At 35.1% G+C, this 24,885-nt stretch overlaps 1 protein-coding gene across 1 annotated transcript in view; it reads left to right on the forward strand.

The window, feature by feature from the left end:
* The window catches only part of dnah5l (dynein, axonemal, heavy chain 5 like), a 148,322-nt gene that overhangs the window by 72,331 nt on the left and 51,106 nt on the right, over positions 1-24,885 (forward strand). The window contains exons 53-58 of the mRNA XM_088919183.1: positions 2,071-2,277; positions 4,472-4,714; positions 7,614-7,768; positions 8,922-9,586; positions 9,839-10,119; positions 18,069-18,284. Of these exons, the coding sequence (XP_088775309.1) occupies positions 2,071-2,277; positions 4,472-4,714; positions 7,614-7,768; positions 8,922-9,586; positions 9,839-10,119; positions 18,069-18,284 (1,767 nt within the window). The remainder of the gene's footprint in view (positions 1-2,070; positions 2,278-4,471; positions 4,715-7,613; positions 7,769-8,921; positions 9,587-9,838; positions 10,120-18,068; positions 18,285-24,885) is intronic.

Below are 24,885 nucleotides of genomic sequence, written 5' to 3' on the forward strand. Positions count from 1 at the left end.
TCAAATAGTTACTTACGCCACTTTGAATTTACTCTTATTTTGAGGTTTAAAATGTTCTCAAAGGAAAATTTAATTAGTTTACAAAAAGTAGAGAAGATAAATGTACAGTATATTAAATTCTTTAGCCTCTTACAAAATAACCTCCTCACACAACTATAAGAGGGACCCTAAAGAAGCTCCTGAATCACAGAGTACTTTCTGCAGAAGGCAAAGCTACACTTCTGTGTCAAGGGTATTGCCAACACCACCCTCAGGCAGTTAAAAAATGTGACAAAATAAATTGGACTCAATATAGTGAAATTCATTTCATGTTTTATTTCCTATTTTGAATTGTGGGTTTAGCACTTAACCTTGGACTGAAGTACCTTTTTATACCAGGTAATAACAGTAATAGAAATTAATGGAAATACAGTATGCATACACAGTAGATATTCTTTTGCCAAAGTAAAATATATACTGTACAGTATACAGTATATTACAGTAATATTGTGCACCTGAACTAATTTGGGCTTGTGATATCATAGGAGGTTAATACTTATGTGATCAACATAATTTAGTTTTCAGTTTTTCTTTGTGTTTTTTGCTGGCGTTTACATTTTCACTCATTAAAGTGTTTAGTTTGTGCACTCACATTGGTATTAAAAATCTTCACTTTAAAAATGTGTATGCAAAAGTAATTGTTTTGTAAATTCTTGCAAACGTACTCCATCCCTGCCAAGATTACATTTCATACTGTATTATTGCACAATTATATTTTTCCCAATGAACTTCTTTGTTAAAAAATGTAATGATCAAAATGAACATTAAAATATATGATTGAGATTGAATGTCAATAAAACCAGCAAAGATTTTATACAAAAATAAATTTACTAATAGTACTGTATAAGCATTTAGCCACCTAAGCCAGTATTTCGTGGAAGCATCTTTTGCTGCAATTACTGCTGTCAGTATTTATGAATAGCACATTGCACAGTGGGATGGTGTAATTGTATCCATTCTTCCTGGCAATTTTTTTCAGTTCTGACAAGTTCCTGGGGGATAGTTGATCGACTGCAATCATCTAGTCTCGCTATACATTTTCTATCAGATTCAAGTTGTAACTTTGACTTGGCAGCTCAAGAACATTCACTTTCCTCTTGTCTGACCAGTTTAGTTTTGCTTTGCCCTTGTGCATCAGGTCATTTTCAACCAAGTTTCAAATTTTTGGTTGATTCAAGCAGGTGTTTCTTTGGGATTTGCCTGTACTTTGGACCATCCATTTTCCTGTCAATCCTAAATAAGCTTCCCAGTTTTTTTTTCCTACAGTACTTGGCTAATCTAGATAGTATCTTGTTGGTATGATGAGCTTCACTAAAACCGAAGAAGTAGTTAAATTTCTCCTCATCTGTGCATCTGTACCAATTTATTTCTGATTTCTTTCAAAAGCACTTCCATCTTCATGGTCAGTTTGTCATATCACTGTGTGTCTTGTGGCATGAATTCTTAGGAAATTTACAGAGGTAGATGAATTTAATCTGAAGTCCAGTTAAGCAACGTTAATTACAGACAGTGACGATTACAGTAATTTTGTTATCATTCAAACTATTATTTTGCACCTGAACTGATATGGGGTTGCTGTAGCAAAGCAGCTAAAATGCCTGCAACTGAGAATCTTCCCATTTTCTTTTCAAATCTACTTTATTTACAAACAAATCAGCTTTTTCCTTATATCATTCTGGTTTAGATTGTGTAGAACTAGATATAAAGTCCCATTTCAAAATGTCAAGACCGCTAGCTCATACAGCGACAAACTGTGTATTTACTGTATAAGTAAATGTGGAGTGTTTCAAAACATGTAACATTCCTTCAACATGTAAACATGTTTCAGTAAGTATTAAAATTCAGACCATTATATATCTCCTGTCTACGTAGATCACCAATCTCTCATCTTTATAAAAATGTACTCAATTTATCTAAACAATTTTCAAATAGAAATGAGAACTTATTTCTATACGTAGCATGCATATACTGTAACAGTCTTATAAAGGTATTAAGGCATTATCCTGAAGACTGTATTTTTCTGTGCTTTAGATGCTGCCAACGCCTGCTAAATTCCACTACATCTTCAACCTCCGAGATCTGAGCAGGATCTGGCAGGGCATCCTTGCAGTCACCTCTGAGGTCTGCCAGAAAGAAGAGATACTGGTTGCTCTATTCCAACATGAGTGCACTCGTGTTATTGCGGATAGGTTCACCAACCCGAAGGACAAAGAATGGTTTGAGCAAACCATGGACAAGGTAAGTGCTGTGTCTACTGTATGCATGCCTCGATTATGTATCTCTACTTTTTTAGACTTGGTTGCCCCATTTTTATTTTTGATTTCTTACTTTATTGACAAAAATGTAATTATTCCAATATTCTATACTTGCCTGAAAGTTTGGATCTATTCTGAAATGGTTTAAAATTTAATTTTTTTTGTATGAGTCTTAGACAAAAATTTATTACATCTTTATTAACAAATCTAAGGGCAAGAAAAAGCAAGAAAAGCTGCAATTTCAAGCAAATGAAACTGCATTATTGATAGAAGACATATTGAAATGTTTAACAAATCTATAAGGTGCCATAGCTACAAGTGAGCCATGTAGAAATGTACAATAATTAGTAATTAGTTTAAAATGAATTAATAATTTGTTTTGCCAAGAAATATACAGTTAATTGATTTTCATGTCACAAAATGTGTATTTCCGTCATAAATGGAGTATGCATAGAAAAGATGCAATGTTGACTTTAAAATATATTTGACACACTACATGATTAAAATTCATTTTGTGCACAAAATTAAACATAAATAAATAAAATTCTGTTATACTTTCAAGGATAAAATGTGATGTGTCTGTTTTTAATTTTGTAGGACAATGTGCTTTTAGTAATGAATGTCACATACAAAAATCATCTTGTACAAAAACTATTCTTTTTATAAAATCTTTGGTAGCCATTTTAACCCTAACTTTAGATAGACCCTAATTTTTATACTACTCTCATGTTTTCAGTTTTGTTTTTTTTCCTTAAGGAACCGTAGGCAGCATGATGAAATATCAGATACATTTTGTTCACATCCCATGTGGGAATATTTGATCTTGAGATTCTATTGCATACTGACCTATGGAGGAGGATATTTTGATGTTTTTTGAGACCTTTTTGTTCTCCTTTATTTTATGTGGAGCAACAAGACAAACATCCATCTTGTGAATAAGATCATCAGTCACTTCCTGCCCATACATAGTAATTTCTAGCATTAGAAACTAATGGTTCCCCTGCTATTGTGTCAAGTTACAGATATCTGAAAAAGTAAATGTTGCCAAATGTGCTGTCAGACTTGAGTGACAGATGGTTACGATTGTGTCTTCATGAAACTTTTGCCTTGGGGACTGAAGAAAATGCCCAAGAGCTCAATAAAAAAAAACCCAAATACACTCAGGTATATTACAAAGTCTTCAAGATCAAGGTCTTTGATGCAGCCAGCAGTAAAAATCTTAAAGAATCCAAATTAAAGTCAAGTGGACCTTCAGGTCCCTCATAACTTTGAAATGTGTGTCAGAAAAAAAGCTGTTTGATATATGACACTATTAAGCTGTTCTCCCACAGTCAGGGAGGTATCACATTAACAGAAAATGAATCTGGATTTTTTAAATTTATGACTGTGTAAGGAACAGAATTTTGGCTAACTTTCGCATAGTAGTTCTGTGCTGTGTTTCCTTCACTCAGTGTGCCTGTTTTGATTGAGTGAGCTTGACAGCTTTAACAGAGCATTCTGCAAAATACTATAAATGTACTATACTGTACATACAAGTACATGGACTATACTATACACTACACATATTCACACTACACACTACACATACAAAGAACAAAGTTGTTTTGTATTGTGATACAGTATACAGTATATTAATTCAAGGAATGTGGCTGAAAACAAAACAGTAAAGAAATGAACTATTTAAGAAAAAGAGCAATTTTTTGTTATTTCCTGAAATTATGAATGAAGATCAATGCAGTCATCAGAGTAGTATAATAGGGTCTACCTAGGGTTACTGTTAAAATGTTTACCAAAGTTTTAATGTAAAGAAGCTCATTAACTTCTTCCAAATGGCCAAATTAAGTCAGTTTCAATGTCTTTATGAAAACAATTAGAAAATTGTGATAAAGGGTTTTGTGCAGTAGTGCATAGTCTAATAACTAATGTCACTAAAAAATAAAAATGTCAAAGTAACTAAAAGCTTCTATTAAAACATTAATTCTACTTGGACAAGAAAGTCTTTTATTTTATTTATCAACATCTGGTTTCAGTGTTTCTCTAACCCCAACCCTAGCTCGGTAGATACGAATGCTGAAAGTAGTTACAGCTTCAGATACAGTATATAGAATTAATTTTGCTCCATTGCCAACCATCAGATCTGTTTGAGTAAAAATGTAATGCATGTTTCTGTTGTGTAGATAGCCATTGAGGACCATGGAGCACCTCTCATGGAGAAGACACCCAAAGAAGCCTATTTTGTTGACTTCTTGAGAGATGCCCCTGAGGCTACAGGGGATGAGCCTGAAGATGCAGACCTGGAGGCTCCAAAGATCTATGAACCCATCCCTTCTTTTGAGGCTCTGTGTGAGCGCCTGGAGATGTTCATTCAGCAGTATAATGAGGCTGTTCGGGGGAATGCAATGGATTTAGTGTTCTTCAAGGTAACAGTCTTTCATTTTGTTTACTTGTTTTTCTCTATATGCCATATTATTTTGAGGCAGAGCATAAATTACAATCCATATATTTACAATAGTCATGCCTGGGAAGAGTTTACACAGGAAAGGTCCATTGACAACTACAGTACTTGACTGGCTGAAGGCATTACAGTAGCTCATTTCTGATAAAAAAAATGAAAAACATTAATGTTCGCAGCAGCAGTTTGACGTTTATTTAAACTTAATGTTCAGTGGTAGAGTGTGCTGTGCCGAAATCAAGTCCCCTCAATAGGCTGGCTATTTATCATAAAGATTTGCTGAAGTGTCTTTGTGGCATTATTCCTAAAGACCAAATTCTTCACAGCAAGAGTTAGGTAATCACCACATGGTTTTCTGGCACTCTTTTTTACATGCAATTGTCAAACGTAAGAGGGTCAAAATTGCTTGAAAGGTAATAAAGACAACTGAAGAAATAAGTAGCTCTATGGAACCCTTTTTAATATCAAACTCAAAAGCCAAAGGAAGCACCTTAGAGATGTTTCCCCGATATGCTAGAGTTTACTTTGTCATTGGAAGCACCTGGGTAGAGGAAATCATTTTTAATTTTGAAATGGAAAAGTAATCATTCCTCAAGTCAGCCACAGAGATAAATAACCCATCTTCACCAAAGAAGTATAATGAAGAACACCAGTTAAAAGGGCTCCATTAATCCACAATTGTGAAAGTGCTTGTAATTTGATTGAATCAAGCTGATGCCCACAGTAGAAAATGTTCACACATAGAAAAATATTCTGGCTCAAGATCTGTGCCAAATGTATGTTGACACAACATTTGTTGTTTTTTTTTTCTTATTTTTATGGAATGCTGTGAAGGTGATAATATGGGTTTGGAAATTATATTAAAAAATATAATTAATCACCATAAGCAGACTTCTCTAGGCAAATTATAAGTTCTGAGTGTACCCCTTTCTGGTTTTCAAATTTCTGTCTGGGGAAGAAAATATATTATACATATTTACCTTGGCTACCTGGCAGTGTCAAGGAAATAAATATTTTTGCATATTTTTTGCAAAGAAAGCACTCAAATAATCACAGGACTACTAATGTGTTTGCTAAGAATAAGCTTCACCATTGCTATTAATTATTTGTCACACACATACTGTATAAAAAAACTTTATGAAAACCTTCTACATTCTGGTTACATTTCACTTGTTATGAGTTAATGCACTGCCTATGAATCAAATTGAAAATCAGCTGCAAGCAGATGTATCGCTAGTACACTGGTATTCATTAAATGACTCTACATATTATTATCACAATTATTACTATCATCTCCATTTTAACAGAAACACTTATTCATATAAAAAGTCTTCTTCTAACTTGACTAGATTTCTCACTAGACCAGACTCAGGATCATTGGTTTAAATCAGAATAATAGTGGACCTAAAACAGAGCCCTGTGGTACTCCGCTAATTACAGTACATACACTCCAATTTTAACATTTTCTCCTTATCTTATAATTATTTTCTATCTATTGGTAAGTTCTGAAACTAAATGAATTCATTTTTTAACTGTCTACTATGTACAATTTGACATTTAAACTTTTGTGAGAAATTGGCTGACCTTAAGTAATTTTTTTTATGACTAACAGAAATTGTTTGATTTTTTTACCTACTGCATATAACAAATCTGCAAAACCTGAACAGATTAGGTCAATCTTACTTTAGATATCATTCACGCTGCAGTCACAAAAGCTATTATTGTAATATTTGGAAGCTATTCAATTAGAGTTTCTGTGCATAATGTAATATTGTCATTAAGAATTTGAAATGAAACTGGGATATAAATTACTGAAGAAATCCTTTATGGATTCTTTTCCAGCATTTAAATATATATATATCTTGGGAATTTATGATGCCTTCCAGAGACAGAGCGTGATTGGCACTGTCTTTAAGAAATCAAAATGCAACAGTTCTGCTTTGTTACACAATTTTGTGTGGATGTCAGTAGTGACAGACTAAATCTTGCAGAATAAATATTGGCTTCTGAAGGAGGCTATTCATAATATTAAAGACTTCATGTTATACGAATACTAGTGTTGATCTGCCTCTAGCTGTTTGGTGCTTTTGTTCTTTTAATATAGGGAAGTTAATCCAAATTATCAATCATGCCTTTAAAATGGTAATAGGAAAAAATGATAAAGATCATTTTCCCACTATCAATCATGCCTTTAAAATGGTAATAGGAAAAAATGACAAATATAATTTTTCCAGATAAAATGCATCATTATAATGCATGTTTTAAGTGAAAAGTCATTGACAGTTTCAAGAGTTATTTGTATTTTTTATTGAGAGTTGTGCACAATGATTTATGTACATTTAAAACTATGTAGAAGACTTTTTTCACCTACAATGTTATATTCGATGCATTTATAGACATGCAGCTGTCTATATTTGCTGGAACCTTGTTTGCATTATTATGTGAGAATAATGTCATGGGTGCAGTTGCTGAATGACCAAACATACTGTACAGTATGTAATGAGAGAAATGAATGCAGATAAAAATCCAGAAAGGATGTAAAATATTAAATTATATTCTGTACCTTTGTCTATACTAATTGTAATCTATTTATTATCGTGAGATTCATTCTTATGACAACAGAAATTGACATTTCTGGTTTGTGAGACGTTTTGTATATAATGCAATAAATCGTTTTAAAAGTTTACATGTGAAACTAATTCACATTTAAGAGCAAAGTAACATTTTCAATGGTCATGGCTTGCACAGTACATTTGGTATAGTGAGACAACCCACTACTTTGAAAAAGAAATCTGAAGGTATACCTGGGCAGTCTGCAGCGATTTACTGGCTCAGCCTACAGTCAGCCATTGTGTTTGTTTTGGCAGGACGCCATGATACATCTGGTGAAGATCTCTCGAATCATCTGCACCCCACAGGGGAATGCTTTGCTGGTGGGAGTGGGAGGGTCAGGAAAGCAGAGCTTAACTCGATTGGCTTCCTTTATTGCTGGATATGAAATCTTCCAAATAACTCTGACAAGGTAAATGAAAACATCTGGTACGCAAAGATAACTGTGGTTGCTTTGTCAGGGAGAAAGACCTCCCGACATGCGAGGCTGAATGTTGAGGTGTATCCCAAATTAAAATTAATATGCACATAAAACATTTGATAGATTTATGTGAAAAATAATCGATATTGATAGCACACTATTTTAAGTATTACCTGTTAAGCAATTGTTATTATTATTATTAACATGTAGACCTGTAAGGTTTTTGGTTCTACCTGAAAATAATTTTAAAAAACCCTAAAGAATTGATTACAATTGATTAAAGAATTGAAAGAATTTACTTGTTATTTAGTTGGTTTTACACAAAAATATCTTTAAATGATGATTGAATTATTCCTTTAAGTCAGCGAATTTCAAAAGGCAGGTATTGCACAAAGACTCCATAAAAGTTTTGTTTGTGACTGTACAGTATATTCACTCATTAATGTCTTTATGTCTTTGATGTCTGTCATTATGCAAATGTAAAACATTGTGATATAATTTGACTATCATGCACCATAAAAGTCATACAGTATCTAGGAATCATGGAGCACATACAGTATGATTTAATCATTTTAGATGTGTTATTATTATTTTTACTATTAATAATCATGTGATTTTCAAAACTATTTGCTGAGCCGTGCTTAATTTGAAGCAAAAGAGATAGATGGGAAGAAGCGGGTTTTTAATTTTTTTACTTGTTCTGATTATGGATTCATGGGTATTTATGGGTACAGTATGTTGTCTTTACCTTTCACTACACCATCTTTTCTTACTTGATGATCCAAACTGTGACAACCCACCTAAGTAAAAAAAAAGAAAAAAACAAACCTAGCTCTAATTTGTCCCATCTTTATTTAACCTGAGCACAGGTTTTAGTTGTCATCACTTATGCTCAAATAACTCATCCCTTCTGAAGCCAACTGTGAAATGTAGTTTTTCACTCTTTGTTTTTAAACAGGGAAAGTAGCAGAGGGTACGGATTGTACCATATCCTAGAGTAATAACAGACATTGCCTACAGCCATATCCCGGATTTTGTCCAAAAGCTTAAAACATTCCCACAGCACAGCATCTACAGAATGCAATAAATTATTTCTGGTAATTCTTAAAGGAACCCCCTTTGTCTTGTTTTCCTATGTCTGAAGGACGTACAACACAAGTAACTTAATGGACGACCTGAAACACCTGTACCGAACAGCTGGACAGAAGGGGAAAGGCATCACCTTCATCTTCACGGACAATGAGATCAAAGACGAATCCTTCCTGGAGTACATGAACAATGTGCTAGCATCTGGCGAGGTATCCAACCTCTTTGCACGAGATGAGGTGGATGAAATCACTCAGGACCTCATTCCTGTTATGAAGAAAGAATATCCCAGGCGGCCTCCCACTGCCGAGAACCTCTATGACTACTTTCTGTCCCGTGTGCGTAGCAACTTGCATGTGGTCCTCTGCTTCTCGCCCGTGGGGGAGAAATTCCGCACGAGGGCGCTCAAGTTCCCTGGCCTCATCTCTGGCTGCACAATGGACTGGTTCCAGCGCTGGCCCCGTGATGCTCTTGTGGCTGTGGCCCAGCACTTTCTGGCCTCCTATAAGATTGAATGCTCTGCAGAGGTGAAACAGAGTGTAGTGAGCTCCATGGGCAGCTTCCAGGACCTGGTAGCGGAGAAATGTGTAGAATACTTTGAGCGTTTCCGCCGACAGACCTATGTCACTCCCAAGTCCTACTTATCCTTCATAGAAGGCTATAAGATCATCTACACTGAGAAGATCGCCCATGTTGGAATGCTTGCCGACCGCATGAAAACAGGTGGGATAATGCCTTTCTTGAATTTTCTCTATAACCCTAATTTCTTTTGCATGTGGAGAGCAGAAAGCAATAACTATCTAACCTACTGTCTGACAGCAATGATACTGTAGCAGTAAGTCAACAATGAACTATACTAACACAGAGTTAATACCTTTGCTGGTAAAATAGTCAAATGTGGTTGGTCTTAATTGCTTCTTAATTGCTTAATTGCTTAATTGAAATTCAGATTGTGAGCACGTTTTCTCGCATTAGGCCTTGCAAAGCTGATGGAAGCAGAAGTGTCAGTCAGTCAATTGTCGAAGGAGTTGGCTGTGAAGGAAAAGGACCTAGAAGTGGCTTCTAAGAAAGCAGATGGGGTCCTGCAAGAGGTGACAGTCAAAGCCCAGGCAGCAGAGCAGGTCAAAATGCAGGTGCAGAAGGTGAAGGACAAGGCCCAGGCCATTGTGGATGAAATTGAAGCAGACAAAGCTGTGGCAGAGACCAAACTGGAGGCAGCCAAGCCTGCGCTGGCTGGGGCTGAAGCAGCACTTCAGGTGAGTTTCCAATAGAGGAAGCCTCTCGTTTCATAGGGGTGTGATGATTAGGATGCAACCATAATGATCATTGATATTTTTGCCAACAATATCTAGACAAAGGTCCTGGTTTATCATGACCTGTTAACGGAAGGAGCTAAAAAAGGTTGATAGCTTGAGTCAACAGTCTGACTAAATTTCAAGAAAGCTCAAAAACAGTGCAGCTGATACACAAATGTGTGCAAAATAACACACAATATCATGTGAAGTAATTGAGCGAATCATTCTACAACATTAAAAAACATATGGTCCTGTTCAAAAAGGATAAAATGCTTTTTGAGGAAGTTCAAATTATAATATAATTAGGTTCATCACGTAATTACTCACTTTGTGTTTTAATGACTGTCACACAAAATGCAGGGTTGATAGTCTTTTGCTTCTAATGAGCTGCATCTAAAAAAGTTAGTGTTGCTCATTTTGGAGAGCCATACTATATTTGTCCTGAAAGTTACTCTTGGGGGAAGATGGTCTTTGAATTGCTATTGAACACATCTGAGAAGGAAATACAAAACATGCTCTCTGGGCTACACAGTCACTGTACAAGACTTGTATCATCAGCACCAGTCGCTATGAAATTGTAGGCTGCAATGCATCTGTGACAAATTTTGCAAATGTCACTTTGATACACTTTTTGGTAGAAGCTGTGAATTTGCTGATGCACTATATAGTAGATCTGAAAGCTTATTTACACAACACAGATGGCTGCCAGACACCATCTGCAAGTTACTGTATGTGAAACCATTTGTAGCATCAAAGATGAACATTGTTGTAGCTACAGTATGCACCTCAAATCATCAAAGCAACATCAGTAGAAGGTGACATAAATCGAGAATAGAAAACAAGAAACAAACGTATTGTAATAGCAGCTGAAATAATTGTTGTATTTTTGCAGCATTAAAACAGCAAAAGAACAGTAAAGAATTAACTCAAGTGTTTCAAAGGTTAACATGGAAAAGCTTTAGATAATGAATGGAAAATGGCTGATGTACAGTATTAAATTAATATTTTACTCAGGTGTTTACAAAGAAATAAAGCAACACATTCCCAGCTGTGAAAACACAAAATTCTGTATTAAATCATACTGTATGAGTGTAGAAAAGTCAGACGTTTTACATGTTCTATAAGCCCTTAAAAATCAGTAGGGCCAGATTATGTCTGTAGGGCTAATTGTGCTTAAAGAAATGGAAAATGTAATTCATAGAGGCTGTTAGTAGAAATGTTCTAACAGCTTCTCAAGACAAGGGTCCCCATTGATTAGAAATCACTAATGTGCTGTAGCACCCATCCATTAAAAGGTTGAGAAAGGAAACCAAGTAATTAAAGACCAATACGTAAGTCCTAGTTTCATTACATGTATGGTTATGAAACAATTAGAATTAAACTTACAGGGTCATTTGTAAGGGAATAGGACTTTACAATGTAGTCAGCATGGAAAAGTTGAGGTCTTAGCAAAGGGTTCTTTGAATAAACAACATCAGTAATGAATACAAGCATAGCATAGGATGTGCTTATTGTGTCTGTGAACCTTCATGAGGTCATCCATTTGCCTATTTATCTGCTCAGGTGACTTCTCATCCTGAGCAAGCATCATTCATCTGTGGAACTGTCTTATTCTTCTGTGGAACTAGGCAGTGGATCTGTGAGACATACTGTAAGGTGAATCTGTGTGCTGGGCAAGAGACAGGAAAACATGGAAGCTACAGGCAGTGTGAAGTGGTAGCAGGCTAGGCACACAGGCAGGATCTTTATCCAAACTAGTGAAGGTTGAAATCAGGAAGACACTGTAGGGAAGCCCAAAGGGAATCCTAGACAAGGTCCAGAAACAAGCCAATTCCATAACAAGAGCGATGGGGAAATCCAAGAGTTGAGGTCAGGGACAAAGGAAATGCAAAGCTAGAAAGATGGGATTCAGAGCACATGCTAGAGAACAGACTCCAAGAGCCCCAAGAATTCTGAGAGCATAACTTAAATTTCTGTATCACCTGTGGTGAACATGGTGTAATTGCCCACAGGTGATACAAGTTTCCTGTCAAAACATTGCAACATTTTCCATGGCAACTGGAACTGGTGAGAGGTGTGGCCAGCAACCATGGAAACACTAGCTCACTCCGTAGAGTTCAAGCCTGACAGGAACACTGCAAAAACGGTATGGTTCCTGGGCATATATTGTATATACTGTATAGTGGGTATATACTGCATAAAACACAAAATGAAGAGAAAGCTTGGTCTTACAGTATATGTTGAAGGTGTGAGGTTAAGCATCCTTGAACAGAAAATCTTTGTGTTATATCACACAACTTAAATTTGGATAAGTTTGAATAGCAGAATACTTTATACTATACATGTTTAAGTGACATTGTAGAAGTCCAAAGTAATGTAATGAACAGCTTCAAAATTCTTATGTGGTATCATACCTAAATCTATATGAAGCACAGCAAAACAGGGAAGTCACTGTAAATATTGAATAAATCAATTTCTATATGAATAAAAACAAATTTTGGAAGTGTTAAGAAAATTGTTTGATTGACAGGACAAAGGTGGTTAAGTTTTATTTTGTTACATCACAGTGCAATTCAAGATTGACTGCTTCGGTAGTATGGCCTTTTGGATGACAACTGTTAAAGTTACCAGCCACAGTTAAAATCACAGCATGCATCACTCTAGTGGAAGGTGCCATTAAGCAGCCATACTACACAAAAGACCAGTGCACAAAATAAACATTACTGCAAGGACTGGAGAAGAAAATGTTGCTTACCATGGTCTAAAAATTAAAACTAATCTTTTATAGTCTTAGTAAAATAATATGTTTTCCTTCAGTTCTTGTTTTCTCCGTAATCTGATGTACCTAACTGAACAAGAGGTCAAACTTGCAATGTTTTTGAACATCCAGTAATTTAAAAAAAGCATAAATTCTGTTTCTATTATAGAGACATTTCTAAATCTGAACCTGTGTATTTTACAATGCATTTCACTTTAGTAACAAGCCAGGGATTCCTGTCAGTTAGTGATTAAAGTGTTCTTTAATGTTTTATTCATGCTCTCAACACATGGATGCTGTCATCTGAAGCATATAATTCTCATACTTCCAAAAATAAAAGTTATAGCATATAATTATGTGGAGCACTGTTCTCAGGGAAAACAATATGATTTGATTTTTGTAGGTCCCCCTTAGTGAATACACCTGCACTTTTTTTTCTTTTAAGAGAATTTTGAAATGTTTTTATAACAAAGATTTAGTTAGTATGCTAGAATGACAAATACAGTATATTGTTTGTTTCTAAAATCACAACAGGTTCATTCTCAGGAAAATATAAAGCAGAATTATCTCTTCAAAAAAGCATTGTAGTTAATTATTGTTGTTACTGCTGGTATAATTATCACATCATAGTTTTCCGATTTTTATGTTTTTTACCATATTCTGCTTCAATGTTTTGAATTTGAATAGCATTCCTAAAACTTTAAGCTATCCGAACGTTTCAGGTGTGTCACATTGCACATCATAGTGACAAACAAAATTACCCTCTTTTGGGATTTTCAAGGCTATTTACTCTTGTTCTAGAGCAGATTTAGCTCCTAGTTTGCTGAAACAAGTATGAAGATGTCAATCAAGCTTGAGAGTAGTTATGGTAAACAAAAAGAAAAAGTAGTTTTTCATATAATCAAAAATATCTTTGTAAAAATGGAAAGCATGGACCTTTTGTAAAAATCAATGTTTTCTATACAGTATGTACCCCTTAGTTTTGTTTTACCCATACAGATAATTCATGCTTGACTTTATGTTACCTTGACCCGTCACTGTTTATTTTAAGAAAGTCATAGTGTACAGAACATAATAAAACACAGTATACTAATTAACACATCTCTCCATGACACATGCATTAAAATATTAATTTAATTTAAAAAAATAAAAGGATGCAAAAGTTTTCTCATTTGGTGATGCATCAATGCAGTATTTTCATGGAGTGTGCATGGACATGCATTTAAATACAAATGCAATGCCTGTACAAGGAAAAAAATACATTCAAAAATTCTTGAAAAATGCCCGTAGCTTGATTTTGACTTATAGTTGTGATTAATATCAAGGGACTAAAACTACTTTTAAAGTAGGCTGGACTAACTTCAAATGTCTGTTCATGTGTGTGGGAATACTGTAGCAAGTATTATAAGGATTTTGGGTTGAAGGTTGTGAAAAGATGTTTCCTTGCCAAAAGCTAGAAAGTTAACCTTAGTTCTAGCTGTTGCTAGCCTAAGGTAGATTGTATTATTCATTGTCATTGATAGTAGCTGCTGTTTTTTTTTCCACTCCCCCCTTTCTCAATTGCATCACACCTTGCTGATACGAGTTCTTCCTGCCTGAAGGAGAGCAAATTAAATTGGCAGCTTTTCATTCTGCAAGTGCACAGCAGTTTCCCAGTTGGTTTGTTAATATGACTAGAGAAGCCGCCTAATGCCAGATTCCTTTCCCCTACACTGAGAGGCTACTTTCATTGTTTTCCTAGTATATAGTTTTATGGTTATGTTTTTCCTCTAAAAGTCCCTGTAATGTATTTGGCCAAATGTAGTTCATTTGGTAGCTAATTGATCCAAGGATCTCATCAAATGGTATCTAAATAGAAGCTACAGCTTAGGCTTCAAGAACATACATGGGTAGCTTATTCAATACTCCCACAACACTTTGGATAAAGAAATGCCTTCTGCATTTACTGTAGTTTGAAATGCTCTTCCATGAAGCTTCCGCTTGTGTCTTTTGTTTTGTTTGTCACTGCTCATTACTTCAGGTCTTCATAGTGGACTTTGATGTGGTGTGTCTATGTGAATGCTGGTCATATATCCTTCCCCTAAAAACAAAGACATCCTGCGAAGATGTGATGGTACTGCTTGATGGTCCTGCATTCGTGATTCCAGCGCAGACATCCAAATGGTTTCCATCTTTTTATTTAAGCATGGACGCCATGAAATTTCACAAAATGTTGCCACAATGCTAAGAATTATCCTAACATTAATTGCCCATAGAGCTATGGAGCTTTCCTTCACTTTTTTCAATGGAGGAATTTGTTTAATATAATATTCAATATTTGATCCCAGGTTAAAGTAAACAAATATAAAATCCACATGGTCTGTGAATAGATTTTTACCTAGTAATGCAAAACTAATTTCAGTCATTTATTACAGTAGATCAATTTTTTAGACTTCTAATAACTTATAAAGTGTGTTTACTTTATTCTAGAAATTATGGTCAAAAGCTTGACTTCTGAAATTAATACAAAAAATGTAATTTATTTTTATGGGAGCTTAGATTGTTACTTACCCCTGGTGGAATGATATTGTGCAGGGTGTAGATCTTCCTGAGCCTTGTGCTTCAAAGACGTTTGGCTTTCAGATAATGGATGGCTTGTTAGATAATATCATTATTCCTGACATCCTAATAATAATTACATTTGCTAAATATTGTTTAGCTTCTTTTGTGCTCTTCCTACATGCTGTCAAAAAAGCCTCCAGAAACTATCAACTTAAATATGTGGAAGAAATTAAAATGTAGCATTCATTAAAACAGCAAAGCTTGTGAATCCCAAGACATGGCATCTCACATATGCTATAACCTGCAGTGCAATTAATACTTTATGATTTATTTAGATGTTGTTTGTACAGCATGACAAAGTACTGCTCACAAAATACAGTTTCTGGCTGGGTATACCTCTGCTGTAGGGAAATATCTTTACAATTTTATGTTTTAGTTTTAAGATTAAATTATTTAAAGTAGGAAAGAGTATGTGCTGATATTATTCCTGAGCAAAAATAAACATGAAAGTAATTAACCTATGACAAAGCTACTTTAGTGTATTATTAATATTATATTATTAATGTGTCACTTTTATATTAAATTTAATAATAGGATACTGTTATACATGTATACAGTAGGCTTGATGAACACATACAGTAGTAAGAAAAGCAGTCATGTTAAAGAGAATAATTGTAAAAGAATGCAGTCTACCGTTAGGGGGCAGGCATGAATTGTATAGGACATGCTGTGTAGTGTCCCTGCTTACTGTACTTCATACACAAAAAGCTGTCATGTTATCTTGCTTGCTGAAACTCTCACTTCATTTTGTAACACTAGTTTAAGCAATGAATCACATTCCTCAAGGCATCGAACACAACATCACTAATTTCTAGAGCTTCCTGACTACTGTCCAGACAGAGTAATAAAATGTAGTAGGATGTACTGTAGTTGAAATTCAATTTTTCAGTATTATACTCTTAATTGTTGCCTTTCCTGCTTTCTTAGGAAGTGAGTCATTTTGTTTACTCTGCATAGCTCTTATTTGACGTATTTGAAAAACAACTGACCACAAAATCGGTTCGATTGCACTCCCATGTAACGCTCTGTCTTGGCTAAATCTGAGCTCAGTTTATGAATAAAGAACTGGAATATCTGCCTGGACTGAACATCTAGCTTTGCTGCTACCAGAAGAAGGCATAGAAATGAGCCATTTATAATGTTTAATGAAGCACCACATCCTATAGTTAATCATACGTGCAATGTATTTATGGAATTTAACATCAAAATTTGAATCATAATACAGTTATATTTTATTATATTACAGTAATATGGCATTAGGGTGACTCATCCATTACGGATGTTAGCTCTGTCTGTGTTATCTGCATTGCCACAGTGAGAAACAAGTATCCCACCCCCTTAATTTCCTTTAGTTTTTTAAACACACAGACTTTATTTGAAAAATGGTAGAGAATAGAGAACTGTAGAGTTCTCTGGTGGATTTTGAGCTAAATATTGGGACTGGACTAATGTAGACAACACATGCCAACCAACAAGGTCATCATTTGGAAAAGGTCTGCATGTCCTTCCTGATGCCTTACTGTGTAAGTTAATGCCTTCTAATGTGATCAGAATATGCATATGCTGCATTTTTAAAATGAGACAATGTGAATTATTCTATTGCATGTCTGAAATAAAATTCTCAGATGTCAGTGAGCATTATAAAAAAGAAAAGGTGATTTATTGGCCCAGCATGAGCAACATTGTTCTCAAAGTCTATCTTGGCACCTCAAATATCAGTACTATGCTGCAGTGCTTTATGAAATATGCTATTGTATTTTCTGAGCCGTTAAGCTCTTTGTAGTCTTCTCTTGACGTACAATCCATAGAAGATCATTGCAACGAAGAGCAATACACAAATCAGCGGCAGCTGATTATCATGAACCAAATCCATGCATATCTCAGTTGGAAGTGCATGTGTTCTTTCAGAAGAATTTGAACCAGTCATCATCCTCACTGCCTGTCCTGATTACTAGGTCTGGTCATTCTTGCCATCTTAGCATTCTATGGTAGTGATGACAAACCAGAGTACAGCAGGTTTTACAATTCTCTTTGACGAAGCCTTGGGAGGAAAAACTGCAGAATGATCAAATAAATCTTGATGTCTTCAGTTGGCCATTTCTAGCATAACTGATCTGCCTGGCAGTGCTGTGAATGATTTCTTTGTCCACATGGTTTTCTTTTCATCTGAGCCCTCTTTTAATTTCTGCAATGAATAAATTATTAGTTTTTTTCCAAGTCTGTAAAAACGTAGAACTGCTTTGGGGGTTTAATTCCATTTTCATGAGACTTGATCCCATCCTGTAGATGCTACAGTGAAGAAAAGGCCTTTTTTACAGTATATTGATTCGCTTAGTGTCTTCCACTGGATTCACTTTAAAGTCAATCCTTGTCCTAAAAACAGTATACAGTACTATAAAAACAGTTGTACCTGAATTACTCAGACATATAAAAACAATAATTGGAAGCATATACAGTATGTATATATTGTAAGCATTCAATATTTCCTGATTTGACTACGGGACACATATTTGTCAGTGAACTAACACAGTTGCCCCTTCATCTCTTGTAGACTATCAAGCCAGCGGACATTGCCACTGTAAGGAAACTGGGAAAGCCCCCCCACCTGATCATGCGCATCATGGATTGCGTCCTCCTGCTGTTCCAGAGGAGGGTGGACCCTGTGACCATGGACCCAGAGAGGCCCTGCCTGCGGCCTTCCTGGAGCGAAGCCCTCAAGCTCATGAACAACTCTGGGTTCCTTAACATGCTACTCACTTTCCAAAAGGTATCTGCAAGCAGCCATTTAACGTTCATTACCTTCTGTAGCGCAGTACTGAGCCTCATTAGTGCAGAAAATGATGTAGTAATGACACAGAGCATAAAACTAATACAAAATGATTTATGTGCAGGGATAAGGGGTAGCGGGAGTGAAGAGGAGGACTGCAGTCAGTGTGTGCAAGGCAGCAGCAGATAACTGGGTTTGTGAGTGCAGTCTCGACAGGGGAGTTCTGAAGAGGTGACAGAAGGTGGTGAGAGATAGCGCAGCCTTTATGATTGTTGGTAGCTGGATCATCCACAGCTGTGCAGAGGGGATGATTGGAAAAGAGCAGAGAGCAGAAGAAAGAGGAGGGAATGATGGGGGGGGTGGTGTAGTAAAAGACACCTTCCCTTAATAATGGGAGAAAGGGATTAAATGTCCAACCCATTGAAAATGTGTTATACTCACAGACTTGTCAAACTGAAGACTTACAAGATCCCCAGTGATACAGTATGAGGAACACCTTGGTAACTGATTCTGTCATGTGCTGGGAAAAGGAAAGGTGATTTCTTTTTTAGCACTCATATAGGTTATTTTGAGTTCTGTCTTGATTAGTTTATTATGGTAAGTAATATTTGCTTAAACAAAATGGGGATCATGACACAGGGGCCTTTTTGAAAAGAAAATATGCCTTTTTAATCATCTCAAAATATTGAATGACAGCAGAAAATATATATGATATTAAAACTTTTTAATTAAACATTAATTTCTGATAGTTGATAAGGTTTAAGAAAAGTGCTGGCTGCTCATAAATCTTTACTGAATACAGTTTTGTGATAAAAACAAGTGAGGTGATAAAAATAAGAGATACAGCAGAGACAAAACAAAACCATTCAGCCTAAAATAATATGATGATCTAGGGGACACTATCAGTGGTGTGTATAAAGTTGTTTTAGTTTATTTCCAGTAGTTTAAGTGAAAGGCAAATAAATGTTTTTCTATTTGATTAGGGATGTACTGTAATTGACCGCACTGCTCTGACGAAAACACTCTTGAGATTTAACACTCAACAGTTGGCCTGACTGTGCAGCCATCTGAAAAGATGCCAGTTTGTGTAGTAATTTAATCAAGGGAAAACAAGGGGTTATTAGGAAGATGAGGATTAAAAATGCAAAGCAGAGCACACATGTACAACGGATATTAATGTTGATGTTTTCACTAACCTAGATTAATTCATTTAATAGCTAACTGAGAACACCAAACCAGGAAATTGATCTTATTGTGCTTGAATCCAGCCAGCTATCGGCCTTCAATGCAGCTTCGTACTTTGAGTTAAGAATTTTTATTCGCATGAAATGGCGTTCCCTTTGCATGTACTTACAGAAGCATATTATTTCAACTGCAGTCATGCATATTTTAAACTTTTAATGGCAAAATGAAAGACAATTGCACAGTCAAGTCACCGGCGGAACTCGCTCAACAGAAAATCTATAAACTTTATTAGTTACACATTTTAACATCTGACATTTCCACCAAGCATTCAGCCTTATCAGAAATAATACAACATTTATGAATGAAAATGATTTTTTAAAGTTTGACAGTGAGCTTCTTCAGTTGTTTCATCTAGCATTTTATTCAGTTTTAATTTAAATACAGATGACAGGAAACACGTTGTCTCACAGAGCTTATCCTTGGTCTATAGTGTTATGTACTTTGAATCCCCTAGAGGCAGGCAGCTATTTACCCAGCAGGCTTCACTAGAACAATTGCTATAGTGCTGTAGATTGCTTAATTGTACAAATGTATAATTAAGTAATTATACTTGAACAATCTGGTCATGGGGTCCAGGACAAACCCTAAGAACTATTTCACACCACCGCTCCCATGTACTATACAGTATATGTCTGAAAATAGGAGATTCATATAGTTTAATATGGTGCTGTTTTAATAAAATTTTCTGCTAGATTTTCTTGTGATTTGCTTGTACCAATGTATTGAATTACAGAACACAATTAGTAAATCATCCAAAAAACTACAGTATAAACTATGAAACATCTTTCCAAAACTAAGTTCTAGAATATGTGGTAAACAAAGTACACACTTTTCCATTTCATTTCCATTGATTAAGAAAATTCAAGTTTTTCTACTTTTTTAAAATGCTTACTTAAAAAAGCAAATAAGAAATGTAAGGGGTAACAAAAAAAGAGAATCACATACAGTATATATAAGATATACTCTACTGTATATTACATTCACTAAATATGAACACCACAATCAGGAGGTTATAAACTTAGATCAAATATGCCTTGAGGAAAATCACACAAAAACAATTTTCATCAAGATTTCAAGGTAAACCTTATTTTCCCAAATATACCACCTACTGTAGCTTATATTCAGTATAACAACTAGCTTATTAAGATTATTTCTTAAATTCTGGCTGGTCAATAAGTCCATTCTTCAAATGGACTCAAAGACTCAACAATCTTAACTAGTCTTCTGAATTGTTTTTTTTCTGTGATGATTTTCATCTCTCGGGATTATGTCACTATTCATTTCAATATTTAGGCATACTGAACATAATGAAATAGTAAGCATGCACTTGTTCGAGGACTGATTCCATTAGCTTACTGTCTTTCATGTACAGCATTTTTTTCTCTTTTTACTCTGCTCTTTCACTTCTCCTATTCACTCACAGACTTTCCAGTGAGTTCCTGAAATCCATGTCAATATAATTTACCTTTCCTTAAAAAAAAAAACAACAAAACATGTAAATATTAGTTATCATTTCAAAGTGAAAAGAAGTGAAGCAGTCTGGAAGCCCAGTGGGAGTAGGAACATCAGAAAATGCCACTACCTGAGGTGTCACACAGCAGTTTAGTCTGCACATACAGTACAATAGGCAGCAGCAACAGCATTTGATGTGACTTGAAGGGGATATTTGCAATTCTGATATCATTAAAGCTGATAAAAATAAAGACTATTTCTTTGTCTGACATTTGTATCATGTGGTGAGAGCTAGAAAACGTTTGTGCTTTTTAACGCAGAAATTTCATGACTTTTTATCTACTTTACACCTCAGAAGACTGACAATTAATCTGACTCTGATCAAAGAAGAGAATAGGACTCACTCCTGGGTGCTCTCAAAGGCAAACAAACATATTTAATGAACTCTAGAATATCTGTACACAGCTGTGGGGGATATAACCCAGGTTAATGTCTAAAGGTCTTCACGCTACTAGAAATTTGATACTTCAATTCAATGCAAAGCTAATATATTTGAACATATCACAACAAATAAATATTCAATAACCAATTTAATACACATAAACAGCTCACAATGAAATATAGGGCATGTGAATGATACAGAAATAAGTATAAAGGGATTTCTGTGATGTTACAATATAATGGCAACGTGTTTTTACCAAGGTGGGTCTTGGACAAGGCGTACAGTATGAATTTGCTTGTAATTCAATGTGGTATTGTAAATGTACTGTATTGCACACTTTCAGTGCTGCTGAAAAATACTGTAGATCTTTCACAGTGCTCTCTGCTGTGGATATGGGATTAATTTGTAATCTTGGGATCTGGTATTGTACGAAACAAATTTTATTTAGTAAAATGTTAAATTATCAATGAGACAGCTGGCAATATCATATCAATGGTATAGTGGTAATTTCATATGGTTGGCTTTTTTCTGCTCATCACCTGCAAAACTGATTCTTGTTTCATGTAATGAAGTGGCTTCTATTTTCTGTGAGGGGCAGCGGTCAGCCATTGTGCTTGAAGCAAACGTTGAATGATAATTCAATATCTTTGAGGTGGTGGGACCGTAATCCCACGCTGGTCTGAATTTGGATCATGACTCATGAAAAGGCTTATCTGTATCTGGGACTGCAGTACGTGTGAAGGACTGTTTTTTGTAACTGGAGCTATCACACCCATCTGTGAGAGGATTTCTCCAGTTATGTTTCATGTGTTTCAGAATGGAGGCCAATATTAGGAATTTTGCCATTTCTTAAATCTCCCAATTCCTCAACTTCAGTACATGTGCAGTAGTAAATAATATCCATATAGTAGCAATAATTCTACAAAATGCTTTAAACGTCATATCAGTTCTTACTTTAATCTTCATCACATACCAAACTCCAAAATTCTCATTTGCATCTACCCCTTCAGTCTGATTCTCTCCGTCTCTCTCATTTCCTCTCTCTATCACTGTTGTCCATTTACCTGCACTCAGAAACTCTGCTACTGACATTGGTTGCTGCATAGTAATTACCAGACTAATAATGAAATAAGACTTTGTGTCTTATCCATTCATAAGTGGTAGTAAATAAACAGTGATTCTTGCTATTTTTTCCTTCTAGTGTCTCACAATTTTTTACCTTAATTTATTAGTAGTATGGACTATCCTGGCATAGCTGCTATACAAAATAAAAAATCTAACACACTTTAGCTCCTGGTTTTCGAACAGCAAATTAAAAATCTCCTTTCATGAAAGTAATGCAAGGTTGAAAAATTGTATTCTTGTTTTCCTATCAGACATTAGAAAATCACAGACTTCAGCAATCAGAAAAGCTAAATGGTTTTGAGGGGAAGGTTACATGATAGTTGTCTTCTTACTGCAATCCATATTGTTATTCTTTCTGCAAGAAACAAAACATTAAGACATCAAGACCCTAACCGATACTAAGCACTTAAAAGATCAAAATCCATTTTCTATTCCAGAATATCTGCACTGCATTAGTGTTGAAAATATACTTACAACATTGTTATTATGTGGTGGTATCAGTGCAGGGACAATGTATTGACAGTAGTGTTCCTGAAGCTGTCCATTATTTAGTTCCTCTAGGAAATGAGCAAGGAGAACCAAAAAAAATAATGATGTCCTCTGAGAATCCAAATGTCATTGTGTGTTTCATATTGTCTTACAGAGCTCCTTAAAAACTCCTTGTGTGGAATTTGGAATCCCAAAGTGCATTACGCAGGTTTAATATAATTAGAGCTTTTCTTTTTTTACAATATGAGTGGGGGCTTTATTTCTGAGGGATGAAGGAAGGGTCACTATTTTTGTTTTCGTGTAAGAAAACTTTAAATTTACACAGATAAAACAGTATACTCATGAAAACTACTTTTGTGAATAAGAAAAACTGTAAATAAATCCAGTGCCTGAAATCCCTGATCATAGTAGAAGCTTGAGCCTCAAAACCAAATTAGTTATAGTTTATCTAAACAGAAATTCCATTATATTGTTTTTCTGTTTTTTTCAACTGTAAAATGTATTACTGTTAAATTACATTAATCTTTAATTTGTCAATTGCATAGTATACAATATTCTTCTTCTTTTCCCCTATTCTTATTATTCTTTTTATTTCTATTGTTGTAATTAGAATTTGGATTAATCAGAATAAACATACATACATTAGTTAAATAACAAATGCTGTAATGTTTGCATAGTTGTGGAAATGCAGACAAACTTGTGTATTGATCATGAAGAAAAGTAAAAATTAAACAAAAAAATGAATCTCCTTCATAGTCAGGTTTTCATATGCAAATTATGCATATTCATTAAAAAAAAGCAGAGAATTTTTTAAAACAGAACTACCAACAGTTTAAAAGTAATGCCAATTCATGATGAAAAAAGAAACAACAGCATGGGGACGCATCTGGCTGTAATTTAACCAGATTGGAGAATTACTTTCTCTTTTCTAAGGGGGCATGAGTGCTGATGTCAGAAACATTCACAAGCTCTTGTTGGGCTTTTGAATTAACAACCAACTCTAACTTCCCTTGGGATGATATTACCTTTGTCTGTGTAAAACAATACCCCCTGGGAGTCACCAACCAGAAGATCATTTATAAGGAATAAAATCAAAGTCATAGTTCTACCCTTGGGGAACCTCAAGGCATACAGTTAGAAAATTAGATCCCTTCATTATTTTACCAAATCAGCAATTTTCATACGATCGTGATCTAATTCCATCTCCGTTTAGCCCTACAAAATGTAATGCTCTCTTGCAATAAATATGGCTTCCTCTAACTGTTTTGTTACAATAAAAAAAAATAAACAAATTTAGACATTATCGATTGAACTCAAATTTGATTGTTCAACAGCATCCCCTTCTTACGCCAATTAAATCTGATCTGGATTTCTGAAACAAGGAGAGAATGTCTTTGTTCTTCTGAAATCCTGTTTTTTAATATTAGGCCTTTTCTTCAATTTCCAACTTCATTTTCTCAGCCGTATTTTATACCAAGCTTTGACATCTACTTACATGTATATATATATATTGTAATGTACAGTATGTATATAATAATGTATATATATAAAATGTATATATATTTCTTGAAGAAACTGACTACTATACTTGCAGCTACATTATTCTCAAGATTTCTACAGGATTCCTACTGTACCTACAGTACTGTATCATAGAGAATTCTGTTACCCGTACCATATTCTTGACCCCCATTCAAAGTCTAACTGTATATGCAGTATGGGACTGGGTGAAATACTGTATGAAACTGGACTGCATTCTGCTGATAGGAGTAGCCTTCATTAACCAAAACTTTGATTTCAATGCTCTCATCATACAGTATGATATCCCAGTACTATATACTGCATGCTGTA

The sequence above is a fragment of the Atractosteus spatula genome, chromosome 6, assembly GCF_055471065.1.
Source record: "Atractosteus spatula isolate fAtrSpa1 chromosome 6, fAtrSpa1.hap1, whole genome shotgun sequence".
Lineage (NCBI taxonomy): Eukaryota > Metazoa > Chordata > Actinopteri > Semionotiformes > Lepisosteidae > Atractosteus > Atractosteus spatula.